Source organism: Carassius gibelio, chromosome A18 (assembly GCF_023724105.1).
Source record: "Carassius gibelio isolate Cgi1373 ecotype wild population from Czech Republic chromosome A18, carGib1.2-hapl.c, whole genome shotgun sequence".
In the NCBI taxonomy this organism is placed as follows: domain Eukaryota; kingdom Metazoa; phylum Chordata; class Actinopteri; order Cypriniformes; family Cyprinidae; genus Carassius; species Carassius gibelio.
In genome coordinates, this window is record NC_068388.1 from 12380945 (window position 1) to 12395918 (window position 14974).

Consider the following 14974-nt stretch of genomic DNA (forward strand, 5'->3'; position numbering starts at 1 on the left):
ACATTATTAATCCAAAAGGGATGGTAAAGGGGAAGGTGGTTATACTTTTTGTCATTTCTTTTCAACCAGGGGGATGACACCCCCCCAACCCATCCCCCTTAATTTGAGGCCTGAATATAATATACTACACTATTATATATAATATACAGTATAACATATTTTAAGATTTTCATTTAGCTGTACCTCAATTAACACATTTTTAATAGGTTTAATAAGAATTTGCTAAACAAACGGAAATTAAATTCAAATCAGGAGACATTTCCATTGTATTAAGTTAATGTGGTCCAGTTTATTTAAGGCATCTACATGAAGTTGCCCCATGAAAGGTTCAAACAACCTGTTAACAATATAAAGAGCAATGCTATTTTGGCAAATCTATCAGTTTTCCAGCGGGATAACAAATCAGGATAAAGGATTAGAGGAACTAACACTGTAGTGACATAAATAACAGATCAGCAGTCTCCACAAGAGAAATGTCAAATCGCAAAAGTGACAAGAAAATACTTCCATAATGTACATGAGGCTAAGGGCATGAACAGGAATGACACAGACATCGAGGGACTTTGGAAAGACTTCTTCTATGATGTATGGTGTTCACGCTGGGCCGTAAAGTAAAGCAGAACGCCAGTGAGATCCTCCATCTGTGTTCATCAAGTACTACATTCTGGGAAACCAGACACACTGTATACTTTCATTCACATAAAACATGACTCAAACGAAGTTTCAGAGAAAGCCTGACACAGTCTATGAAGGTCTCCTTCATGCTTTTCAAAGGGAAAGAATTCAGAGTTCATTCAAACTTCAAGAAATTATACCAATAATGATGTCAATAAAACATATGTCAAATTTCCCGTAACATATCCAACAGATCAGATAAAGATTGTTTTTCTTGTCCATTAATCAATATATTTTTTGTTAGAAAAAAAAAGAATAAAAGAAATTCATGATTGTTTCTGCTGTTTAGTGTCTAAATAATAATAATAATAATTATAATAATGATGATGATATCAACATCGTTATTTTAAGGACAGTCTCCTGTAGTGGTTTGAACACTGGACACAAAAACCATTATAAAATGATCACTTAAAGGTTAAGCACCTTTCATCTCAGATTTCATCAGATTTAATTTGTATCCCAGAACTCATCATGCAGCTACAGACAAAAGAGGAGGGTATCGTCTAATTAAGAGTCTGAAGTTCATTTGACGGATTGCACCCTCCACAGAGTTTGGTAGGATCACCTCAAGTTAAGAAAATTCCAGGTTTCCCTTATTCTATCCAGTGATTAAACGCTCTATAATAGATGTCAAGATCTTACAAGTGTACAAATATACATTCAGTAAAATACCAAAATAGAAACTGTGCTTAAGTTCTCTGATAGTTCACTGACAGATAATCATCTCTCATCGTCCAGGCTTTATGATTGTACAATAAAAGCAGCGCGCAGCCCTGAAAGTCAGAGCTCAGAGCCAGGGTTAGAAGGTCAAGGGCAATGGTTACACACACACACACACACACACACACACACAGACACAAAACTATTTTGGCTTAGGTTGTGTCTCACATCTAACCAATCCCTCAATGCAACACTTTTTACACAAGAAAAAAAAAAACCTTTAAAGGGCTTAAGTCACTAGTCGGAGGTCTTGGCCTTTATGGGATAGTTTGGGCATAGATCCTCAGCCTCCACATTGTTACCCACAGTTTGTGTGGAGGAAAGACACGGAAATGCCTTGTTGTGCTCAAGAAGAGACATTTGGTCCTGGTTTATTTTCCACTGAGGAGTTTTTTGGTCTGTGCAAGCAGACTGAGGAGGAAGAGGAGGAGGAGAGTGGAACGGCTGGCACTAGGAGGGTGTTTGTGAGCGGTCATAGTCCAGAATCAGGTCCTTGATGTGCGATAGTTTCTGATGGAGATACTCACAGCGCTTCTTTTCTTCCCGGTAGCCTGGAAACTTCTGTAGGGACAAGAACAACACCTTCAAAATGTGCACATTAGAGGTGGGTGTCAGTACTGACGCAGTTTCTAATCTGTATCATGTTTAGTATTCACGTCACAGAATATAAACGGTCCAAGTTTTGTTATTGTTAACCATGATTAAGAACTATTCAAATTGTTTTCATTAGTTGATATAAAATATAAATGTTAAAATCTAAACGTAAATTAGAAATAAAAATATCCCCTTGGCAGCGAACCTAAACAAGTATTTATTTTTTCAATAAAATATAAAATCATTCAAACTGGAATAAATTAAAGTTAAGCCGAAATATGAAAAGTAACACACATACATTATTAAAACATATATTTAAAATAAAATAAAAAGCAATTAAGAATTAATAAATACTATAATCGCATTTAGACAAAACTAAAAACATGGGATTTTAAGAATTATAATCAGATTATTCAAATAAGGCATACAATTAAGGCAATAATTTAAATATTTTAACCCAGCTCTAGTTTGTAAATATGCAGTTCAGTGAGCTCAATGAGTGCCTTGCAAACACTTTCAACACACATAATACAATTCTCTTACCTTCTTATACTTCCTATACTTCTCCATTATTTGAACTTCCATTACCTAGAATAAAAAAATAACAAATAAAAAAAGCCAAACATTTATCTAAAATAACCTCTGACATCATGTAATATGTAACTGTTATATAAGGCGTGCTAAGGCATTATCTTGTAAAATAAAGACACATTCTTCCACAGGTAAACAAGCCACTACAGCAGTCTTCAGTGTCACATGATCATACATAAATCATTGTGATTTTATTATAATGTCAATTTGGATCAATTTAATGTGTCGTCCTTAAATAAAATAAATTCTTTCTTTCAAAAAGTGACTCCAAACATATGAACAATAGTGTATATGATGTATTTTTCCAAACCTTATACTCGTGTGTCCCAGGAGACAGCGTCTTTATCTTGGATCCCAGCTGAACAAATATCTCTGTGACTTTCCCTATGCGTTCATGAAGGTCTCTATACTCATCATACTCCGCACAAAAATCCTCTTTGTACCTCTTCTGCTGCTCGGAGTCTGTAATAGTGTTGTATTTTCTGGAAAGAAACGTTTTTTGAGTGAACTAAAACATTTTAACAGGGCCAATAAATTAAGTCCCTAGGCAGATTCCCAAGAAAAACCAGTAGGTGGCGCTACATATTCAAATAAATGTGTATTTTCATTCTTGGGGTGTTTTTCTGAGAACACCAGAGCCTTTAAAAGCTCAAATACAGAACATTTAAAAGCCAAAACAAAACAGACGTTTCTTTTTTCTTACTGTTCATTTTCTATTCCTTTATCATCAGCAGACATCTCCACTTCAAGATTACAGAAGCACAAACCAGTAAAATAAACCGAAATCTGGTCTTACTTACAATAAATAGTCAGGCAGCTCGTCGGGCGAGGAACGGGAGACAGGTGTGTTGGGTCGTTCATGGTCTACACATTAACACAGACAAGAATGATGAAATGGTTCATGTAATCTCACTACGCAAACATATCAAAACGCCATACTGCACAGGCTGATGGAGCCATTTATCAAATCTTGCGATAAGGGACAAGGTGGGCAGTCGTCGCTGATAAGACATCGGCCTGAAAAGACTTTGCTGCGTTTTACAGTGGGTCACTTGTACTTGCACTCGCACACAAACATACAGGAATATTTCCTGAATTGCTTGGCAAGTCTGAACCTGTTCTGCTATGATTTCTCTTGAAATGAAAGTGTCCCACAGTGAGCCACCTCTGAGAGGAATTGCAGTGGCAGAGCTGAAACGAGTTATTCAGCATCAACAAAAAAAGCCCTCTGAAAAACAATGACTCCATTGGCCTTTTGGCATTGCTAATAAATATTGATAATGATCACCACAATCCCTACCATTATCACTGCCTGACATCATACCATCTAACAACCATAACATCATGTTGTAATACAATTTAATAGTGGACTTTAAATCTCATTGGCAAAAACAGTACAGCTTAAAAAGCTGGTAAACATAATTTTGTGTTAATATATATTTTTAATTTAAATAATTAGATATATTAAATTATACATTTTTAAATTCTTATTTATTTTAAATAATGTCTACAGTATGTACACAGGCCAACAATTAGAAAAAAAAAGTAAATACACTGTGACAAATCACACAATTAGTATTGATGTAATGTAATCATGTAATGTTTCCAGTTATATGCTGTTATATCCATCTTATATGCTGATCAATGCTACATGTATTTAATTCTAAATAAAAAAAAAAAAATCAAATCTGAAATATTAGTACAATTGAAAACAACTGCTATGTCTTTACTGTCGCTTTCTACCAATTTCATGCATTCTTGCTGAATAAAAGTATTCATTTCGGGAACTAATGGTGTTAGCAGCTCCCTTTTATCTATTTATTTATTTATTTTATTTCCCATGTTGTTTAGAAGTTGAGAATGTGTATCTATGTTTCAGCTGCTTGTTAGCAATTAAGAAACCCCAAGAATGTATAAATCATAAAGTAATATTTAGAAATTTCCTTAACAAAAAATACATAAATAAACATACTGACCAAAACCTTTTTAAACAGTAGTGTATATATTATTTTCCTTTGCAAATTATGTATTGGCCACAAATATATTGCATCTCTGCACCAACATTTTACCTTGAAATCTTTTGCCTCACCTTTGACATTTTCCTGGTTCTGTTTGAGGTCCGGACTGGTCTCGACCCACTCAGGTTTTAAGCGCTCCCGCTCCTTTTCTTTATGCTTCTTAGACTTCTTTTTGTGCTGGCCGTTTGCTAGCTGCTGGTCAGTGCAGATGTCTGGTTCAGTTCTTGGGTGTTTGGGGCTGGACGATGGCTGCTGTGCTGGTTCTGGTTTGGGCACGCTGTTGGACTCGCCGAGCTTGTGCCGCTGGGAAAGACCGTCAGGGCTCTGCTGAGCTGTACTTGTGTTTCCATGAGCAGAAGAGCTACGGCCCATGGAGGAGCCGAGATGTCTATTGGAAGGAGACTGCAAGAGCTTGTTCTGATCTAATAAACGTTGCTTTTTTGGCGTCTGACTTTCTGGATGGTCGGAAGGCACTGGGCGTTTCTGGGAGTAAAGAAAGAAGGAGATTTCACAAACTTTGCAGATGGGAAAACTGCAATAGTGTGGACCGGCAGCTTAATTGGGACTGAAGCGCCTCCAGCATCTCCATAAATAAAGAGCAGATGGCGCCAAACATGATCTTTACAAGAAAAAAAAAAAAAAAGGAGGCTTTTCTCACTCTAATCTCAGTTATATCAATCATATATTCAGTGACAAACCTCTGTAAGTACACACAAGAACCTGGTAGTCCATTGCATAGATACTACAGCATGCAAAAAGTTTTAAAACGAGACAGAGGAAAGGTAGCACTTCTTTTTATAGGTGCATTTTTACCATGGAGAGATTCTTGAGAGGGCTGAGCTGGGATGGAGAATCCCCTGAGGTTTTGTGGAATGAATGGCTGGACTGGACACTTTTCAACTGGCTACTGCTGCTGCTGAGAGGCTGGAGTTTTCTGAAATATCAGAGAGTTAGATGCCATCAAAACGCCATTCCGGTTCATGCTTGCCACCAGGAAATCTTTGCTAATTAAATTCTGTGAACCAGTTCCCGAGTTGAGGTCAACTTCCCAGTTCTAGAAAGCTCTAAAACGGTGCAGTTGTGTTTACAGGAAATAGAGGAACTAAACAGGAAGAAATTTAAAGCTCAAGATCAAGGTCTAGGATTTGCACGAGTGTTAATCAGGTTTGGCTGATCCCGAACGGAGTGTAAAAACATTCATTTGGCCAGAAGTCTAGCTTAGCATTTCCGGGTTAGCTGATAACATCTGCAGTGGGACTGGCAAAAGCCTCGCTAATGTCCAGTGACGAGAACAATGGTGCCAGAGACATTCCTACTCTGCTGGAACTTTCCTCTGACAATCTGCTTCCTACAGCTCCTTCCTCTCAAAGAGCTGCCTTTTCATCACATGAAGGATAGTTCTTCAGAAGCGTCTTGGTTCAGTGCCAAAACAAACCTGATGTACAGAACCACTCTTGACTATAAATAAAAATATTATATTTGTGAAAATTATATATATATATATATATATATATATATATATATATATATATATAATTTTTTTACAGTAAATAAACTGAGTGATATGCATTATGAAATGTTCTTTTAAACTTTTTATATATGAAAAAAAAGCATCATGGTTTCAACAAAAAAATATTAAAGCTCAACTTTTTTCAACATTTTTCTTGAGCATCAAATCAGATTATTAGAAAGATTTCTGAAGGATCATGTGACACTGAAGACTGGAGTAATGACTGGAGCTGCAAATTCAGCTTAGCCATCACATAAATTAGCACAGTTGTCTTATATCATAATATTTCACAATATTACATTTGACTGTATTTTTGATCAAATAAATGCAGCCTTGGTGAGCATGAGAAACTTCTTTGAAAAATGTTTAAAAATATCTTTCTGACCCCAAACTTTTGAACTGAAGCAGTGCATGGATGTTTCTGCAGACAAGCCGTGTTGTGCACATCCTGCTCTGGGGTTTATTGTAAGATCATCTTGATCTGTCCCATTAGGTTCATTTAGACTGGCAGTGCACATAAAAATTAAGAACCTCCCAAAAACATGGCAGGATGGCTGTCGTTTATTCCCCTATTGTTCCGGGACTCAATGTGCCTGCACAGAAGCTTTCAGCATAATTCCACTAAACAGCACAGTGAATCGCACGACTTCCTGCTCAGACAGGCCTACTAACCACATCATCTGTGCTAAAACGCGTACTTAATAAAGCCTCCAAAAAAAACACATCATCTCAGCAGACTGCGGGGGCAAGGCCTGGATGACAAAACTACCAAACGTCTTAGTCAAAGGAAGTTAGGAAATAATACTGTTATGACATTTTAGCATGTCTCTAAGCAGGGTTGTTTTAACTATTTAAAAACATTTTTTGTTAACATAAAGCTCAATAAAATTAAATAGAGTTGGACAGGTCATTCCACCCGGAGGGAACAGTTAATGTAAAGATTTTGGGAGAAAAAAGAGAATATTTTTGATATGGTCTTGATGAAGAGGTACTTAATCTTACTAATGGGTCTATGCAAGACAAAAAAGGCTGGATTGCAAAGCAAAGCAAAGTAAAGTATTTTAAGGTAAAGTATGGAAGATTATAGTCTGACACACTGAAATGACAATAAATATTAATAAAAAGATAAAAGTGATGTTGTGAGAATTGAGAATACTGCATGTACCTTGCCAACACCCTTTGAATGAGTTGCCGCTCTTCTTCAACATAGCCGGGCCAGTCCCTCCGCACATGTCTGTAGAAATCATCCTTTAGTGTAAAGCTGCTGTCTTTGGGATTGAGTTTAGCCACCTGAAAGGAAACATACAATTACATATATTATTATCCTGATGAGAAACTGCCTTTTTCACAAACGCACTTAAGTAAATAATATCTCAAGAGTGACTTGAACCATCAAGCATTACTGGAGTAAGCATCTTTTTGAAGAAATATGACACTTCAGATTTTTTTTTACGAGAGAGAAAAATAATGTACGATAGGCCTTTTAAGGACATTCTTAAATACATCCAGAGGACATAATTCAATTCAGACCTTGTAAATGTAAAACAGAAAGCATAAATGTATTGCAGCATAGGGCATTCTGCAGAGCACTTTTACAAATGGAATATGAACCCAGCTCAACCCTCCGTCTGTCAAATCGCAATCCATTCTCCAAATATCATTATGGCAGAAGGCTAATTGCTACCGCTAGCACCGCAATCTCCCCTTGTTGACTCTGCAGGAACTCCTGAATATAAACGCAGCAGGAAACGTTCAGCAAATAAACCTACTGACAAAATCAGCCATAACCATCTTGTCTGCCCAGACGCAATAGAGAAGCAGCTCTGGACAAGCTATGTTATCTGGACAGGCTGAGTACTGAACTGTGTTTTCTGAAGTAGGGCTGATGGGAGAGATATATATATAAAAAAAACTTGGCACTGGCGCACAATGAAATGCTGACAGAGAGTTTTAATCAACAACATATTAATATACAGGGCTCCGGGCATCGACTTAAACGGTCACAAAAGTGACAAAAAATTTGCAACTGATTTAAACTATAGCCTCCATGAGCGACAGTCTGGAAAGCTTTGTGTGCATTAATACACCTCAGGCAAAACAATTCATTAAACATTCTTTAACTTGTTTGTGACTTACTGATATAATATAATATAATATAATATAATATAATATAATATAATATAATATAATATAATATAATATAATATAATATAATATAATATAATATAATATAATACTGTTCAAAAGTTTGGGGTCAGTAAAATTTTTAGAAATTAATAAAAAAAAATATTAATACTTTTATTCAGCAAGGATGCATTAAACTGGTCAAAAGTGAATGTTTGTAACCATATGCATGCATTTACTATTTCAAATATATATATATATATATATATATATATATATATATATATATATATATATATATATATATATATATATATATATATATATATATACATATATATACATATATATACACATATATATATACACATATATATATACACATATATATATATATACACATATATATATATATACACATATATATATATATACACATATATATATACACATATATATATACACATATATATATATATACACAAAGTTATATATATTTAACTTTCTATAAAAAAAAACAAAATAAAAAAAAAAAAAACACCTGAAAGAAATCAATCATGGTAATTGATAATTATGATAAATATTTCTTGAGCACCAAATCGGATTATTGGGATGATTTCTGAAGAATCATGTGACACTGAAGCCTGGAGTAATGGCTGCCATTAAAAATACATTAAAAAAATATAACTGTTTTTTTTTTTATAATGTTTCACAGTACTTCTCTTAAGATACCAACTGAGGTATGCAAACATTTTTCCATTTACCTAGATATAAATATTGTGTTTGCTGCGCATTTGCGCTGCTGCATGCCGTGCACTTGTGTTTTACCTCATCCAGCACAGCACTCAAGTCGACCTTGTCCTTGGGACTGGCTTTCTCCCTCTCCAGCCAGAGCAGTAGTTCTGGCTTGCTGTAGGGCTTTAAGGCCAGAATGTGAATAACACGTTCTTTCAAGGGCCTGGTGGCCACCAAGCTAGGTGTACCGTTCTTCTTGTTGCTGGGTGAATGTCTGTTAGTGTTGTCTAAGCTGGTCGGCAAGCCCTGCTTCTTCTTAATCTTCACACATTTACCTGAGGGGAGCAAAAAATAAGGGTCACTAATGTTTTTATGAATTGTAAAACAAAACAACAAAAAAAATCACCTTTTATTATTCCTTAAAAAATGTTTATGTCTTCACAAGAGTTTAAAGCAAGCTTAGAATCTGCTGAGTGACATAAAACAGGTTGAAAGATTATTTATTAACTCGAATGCTTCCTCAACACTGAAAATAAACCGAGAGCTCTGCAAATAGCACAGAACTTCTAGGGCCACGCAAATCCCCAAGCTCTCGTTACGCAAAACAAAACCGAGCCGCTCTGAGGTGAAATTAGACACACACATAACAGACAAGGGGTGAACGCTGGAGCCGTGACAATGGACTTTCATAAATACAGTAGTGTAAACAGCAAGCGCTGGACCACTTTAGGAAATACAGCTTTGAGTGAACACGATGGCCCCCACAGCACTCATATGACCATTCTCCAGATGTGCACTTTGGGCCGTGGAGTGTGCAAATATCTAAACCGTGGAAACAAAAGAAGTTTTTTCGGTGTTCCATCTTCCCACCAGTGTACTACTTCACCTGGAGACAACAGGACTCAGGAGTTCTAATAGATATCAAGCATGCCTAATCTCATTAGAAGTCTAAGCTGTACTTTGAAGGTTGCAATAGGACAAAGTGAAGCATAAGCTGCTAGTAAATGTGCTACGCTCCTGTGCTCATCTAGTTTAACATAACATTCACGCATCCATTTATGCTGCTTTAGGGCTTTGTTATTGCTGCAGAAACACACTACGCTGTTGTCTTGTGAGGTAAATTCAAATGGACTGGGTAAAATCAAATTACTCAGTCATTTTAAGCAATATTCACATCAATCAATTTAAGCAATCTTCACAGGAAAGTTCACCCAAAAGTAAACTGTCAGTTATCATTTATTTACTTCATATGACATACGGTCTTCTGTGGAACACAAAAAAATGTACCACCCTCATGTTGTTTCAAACCTGTATAACTGACTTTTTTTTCCTGTGGAATACAAAAAAAAAAAAAAAAAAAAAAACGATATTCTGAAGAATGCTGGCAGCCAAACGTTTTTGGTGACCACTGATATTTCTTAAAATATCTCGTGTTTTGCAGAAGAGAAAGTCATACAGGATTGAAACAACACAAGAGAATATAAATTTTTGGGTGAAGTATCTCTTTAAACTTTCATGGTTATCCTTCCTGCTGTATCCGGACCAGTTCAAACCCGGCAGAGGTACATAATAATAAAATCAAATTAACAAACGGTGACATTATTTATACAGTATTGTTCAAAATAATAGCAGTACAATGTGACTAACCAGAATAATCAAGGTTTTTAGTATATTTTTTATTGCTACGTGGCAAACAAGTTACCAGTAGGTTCAGTAGATTCTCAGAAAACAAATGAGACCCAGCATTCATGATATGCACGCTCTTAAGGCTGTGTAATTGGGCAATTAGTTGAAAGGGGTGTGTTCAAAAAAATAGCAGTGTCTACCTTTGACTGTACAAACTCAAAACTATTTTGTACAAACATTTTTTTTTTCTGGGATTTAGCAATCCTGTGAATCACTAAACTAATATTTAGTTGTATGACCACAGTTTTTTAAAATTGCTTGACATCTGTGTGGCATGGAGTCAACCAACTTGTGGCACCTCTCAGCTGTTATTCCACTCCATGATTCTTTAACAACATTCCACAATTCATTCACATTTCTTGGTTTTGCTTCAGAAACAGCATTTTTGATATCACCCCACAAGTTCTCAATTGGATTAAGGTCTTGAGATTGGGCTGGCCGCTCCATAACATTAATTTTGTTGATTTGGAACCAAGACTTTGCCCGTTTACTAGTGTGTTTTGGGTCATTGTCTTGTTGAAACAACCATTTCAAGGGCATGTCCTCTTCAGCATAGGGCAACATGACCTCTTCAAGTATTTTAACATATGCAAACTGATCCATGATCCCTGGTATGCGATAAATAGGCCCAACACCATAGTAGGAGAAACATGCCCATATCATGATGCTTGCACCTCCATGCTTCACTGTCTTCACTGTGTACTGTGGCTTGAATTCAGAGTTTGGGGGTCGTCTCACAAACTGCCTGTGGCCCTTGGACCCAAAAAGAACAATTTTACTCTCATCAGTCCACAAAATGTTCCTCCATTTCTCTTTAGGCCAGTTGATGTGTTCTTTGGCAAATTGTAACCTCTTCTGCACATGCCTTTTTTTTAACAGAGGGACTTTGCGGGGCATTCTTGAAAATAGATTAGCTTCACACAGACGTCTTCTAACTGTCACAGTACTTACAGGTAACTCCAGACTGTCTTTGATCATCCTGGAGGTGATCATTGGCTGAGCCTTTGCCATTCTGGTTATTCTTCTATCCATTTTGATGGTTGTCTTCCGTTTTCTTCCACGTCTCTCTGGTTTTGCTCTCCATTTTAAGGCATTGGAGATCATTTTAGCTGAACAGCCTATCATTTTTTGCACCTCTTTATAGGTTTTCCCCTCTCTAATCAACTTTTTAATCAAAGTATGCTGTTCTTCTGAACAATGTCTTGAACGACCCATTTTCCTCAGCTTTCAAATGCATGTTCAACAAGTGTTGGCTTCATCCTTATATAGGGGCCACCTGATTCACACCTGTTTCTTCACAAAATTGATGACCTCAGTGATTGAATGCCACACTGCTATTTTTTTGAACACACCCCTTTCAACTAATTCAACTAATTGCCCAATTGCACAGCCTTAAGAGCGTGCATATCATGAATGCTGGGTCTCATTTGTTTTCTGAGAATCTACTGAACCTACTGGTAACTTGTTTGCCACGTAGCAATAAAAAATATACTAAAAACCTTGATTATTTTGGTTAGTCACATTGTACTGCTATTATTTTGAACAATACTGTATATAACAAGTCTTCTGAAGCAAGTGAAAGCTTTGTGTGAGAAACAGATTAAAATATGAAGTCGCTGTTCACTGGAAACTGTTCTCCAGTCAGCACTTAATTCAGAAATTACTGCTGCAATTGGAGTCAGTGGGTCGACTGAAAAAAAGGAAAAAAATAATTCAGACTGCTTTTGTGAAACCAATTAATTGTCAATGAATTAAATGAATTAATTCGATTCATTCAAGAATCATTCTCGAATTAAGAATTTTTTTCCAATACAAGGCCAACATATAAGACTCAGCAGACAAGTCATAGCAGACAAGTCATACAAGCACTTTTATGGGAATTTGTGACAGTTTTCAAACCCCATTTGTCGTAACTATGAAAAAACAAGTTACCCGTACATTAATCAGAAGTTCCTCAGAAACTGTGACTTGTGTCATTTGGAATGACATAACAGTCACTAAATTACATTCTTTTTTTATTTTTGGGTGAACTACACCTTTAAAAGCCTTTAAGAGGAAATGTGACAACATAACAGTGTATGAACATATATACCTCAACAACAGGTGACAGCTTTCCTTTCTCAAAAATGTTTGATTCTCTGTTGCAAGTTCTGCTATTGCACATGCTGTCACACTTCATTATTCTTTAAAGAGCCGTTTTCATATTTCAGCAGTTGCATTAACTACATGATATAATGCAATAACCACAGAACTGTGAGAACAATGATCCCATTTATGAGGAATGTTTGAATATCACACAGTCCAACATGCTGGGAAATGAGAGAGAGAGAGCGAGAGAGATAGAGAGAGAGAGAGAGAGAGAGAGAGAGAGAGCACAACAGTACTGAATTCCTCTTGACGCCTATACATGTTGCGCTTTGCAAAAAGTGTTGAATTAAACACTCTCTGTCTACAAAAGCATTGGAGACACTTTACTGTATTTTGGGGCAATAATACTTTATGAACTGCAGACATTTGTCATATGACTCCATCATCAAGCATTAAATCAAATCTAGCCTTACAGGCAATCTCATCAAATCACATTCCAAAATCAAATCGTTTTACCTCACAAAGCTCAGTAAGCACTAGTTTAATCATGTTTGCATCCTCAAATACGCCACAATAACACAACTTACTTGTCTGCACTTATAGTATATACTGTAGTTTAGAAATGTATTGTATATTCATAAACACGACTAGTGGCTGACTGACATTACTGTATGTAAAAAAATAAAAAATAAAAATGGTCACACTTTATTTTAGGGTCCAGTTCACATTATTAACTAACCATTAACTATAACTTTTGCCTCAATTAACTCCTTATTTGATGCTTACTTATAGTTTATAAGGTAGTTCTTAAGTTTAGGAAACTGGGTAGGATTATGGATGTCATGCATTTAGGGCTGCAGCTATCGATTCTTTTTGTAGTCGATTAATCTAGCACTTAATCGATCGATTAATCGAGTAATCGGATAAAACGATTTGTGTGTGTTTTTGAACAACCAAAAAAAATAATGCATAACAAAAATGATGTGGCTGTAAAATGAACAAGCATTTGGCTTTTATTTCTCAACAGAGGTATTTATTTCCAAGTCCAAAAGTTTGGCTCCAAAAGTTAAGTGCCAAGTTGGCATTGCCAACAATTATAGAACAATGTACAGTTAAGTGAACTTACTGTAACATGTATAACATGTATTGTAAAACTAATATGAATATAAACTAAGTTTTTTGTCTTCTTAATACACAACATTACAAAAAAAGGATTGCACCTTCTGCAAATTTAGTTTAGTTAACCTGAGAACAAAAAATGAATATAAAATATCAAGCCAAACAGGTACACAATGTATAAAATGTATAAAAAAAATTATGTAAATAAAACAATTATAAACAATTATAAATAATAAGCTGTAATCTCAAAACAAACATCAAAATGTACGTGTGTGTGTGTGTGTGTGTGTGAAGGGGTTCTTTTTTCAGGCTATACTCTCTTGCAATTGAACGTGATAGTTACGTTTACTACTTTAAAACGTCATCAAAGTTAAACATCATATCTAGTCAAACCGCATCACGACATCACTACAAATGCAGTATGGGATTAAAATCAGCGAACATCAATAGGCTTAGACTACGTTAATTTACCTTGTTTCAGCGATGCTTGGTGAAACAGCATAGAGTGGATGTCTTCTGTTCAGATGCTGAATCATGGAAGATGTGCTGTTGTGGTATGCCAGCTCTATTTTGCAGTAGAGACACTGCACCTTGTTCTCTTCTTTATTAAGTGTGTAATGATCCCACACTTTAGACAATTTCTGCCGTTTATTTATAGATCTATTCTCCGCCATTGCGCCAACTAAATTCAAAAGGTCCGTGTGAATAAACGGTCCGTGTGACACAATCAAATCCCTGCGCCGCGCGTATAGTGCGCGTCATAGGAATTTAACGAGGCTTCGAGGCAGAGTTTTTGCCTCGAGGAATTTTTGTAATCGAGTAACTCGAGTAACTCGAGGAATCGTTTCAGCCCTACATGCATTATATGTACTTTATAAGCACTAATAAACAGCCAATATGTTAATAATAGACATGCTAATAAGCAGCTAGTTATCAGTGTGAATTGGACCCCATACTAAAGTGTTACCATAAAAATGCAAAAATAGGATCACATAACCAAGATATTTCTATCTGAAGTTTATTTTACAGACTTATTTTTATCAACCTTCCACCCGTGCTTACTAAGATATCAGCATCAACCCTCCAAAAGCATGCAAAGTTAAAGCGACCTTAA

General features: G+C 36.0%; 1 protein-coding gene across 1 annotated transcript in view; it reads right to left on the reverse strand.

Annotated features, from left to right (window-relative positions):
• Positions 1-258: 258 nt before the first annotated feature.
• The window catches only part of LOC127934372 (RNA polymerase II elongation factor ELL2), a 50111-nt gene continuing 35395 nt past the window's right edge, over positions 259-14974 (reverse strand). The window contains exons 5-12 of the mRNA XM_052531708.1: positions 9061-9302; positions 7274-7398; positions 5412-5532; positions 4670-5081; positions 3381-3444; positions 2891-3062; positions 2533-2577; positions 259-1956 (exon numbers count right to left, since the gene is read on the reverse strand). Coding sequence (XP_052387668.1) covers positions 1846-1956; positions 2533-2577; positions 2891-3062; positions 3381-3444; positions 4670-5081; positions 5412-5532; positions 7274-7398; positions 9061-9302 — 1292 coding nt within the window. The 3' untranslated portion in view covers positions 259-1845. The remainder of the gene's footprint in view (positions 1957-2532; positions 2578-2890; positions 3063-3380; positions 3445-4669; positions 5082-5411; positions 5533-7273; positions 7399-9060; positions 9303-14974) is intronic.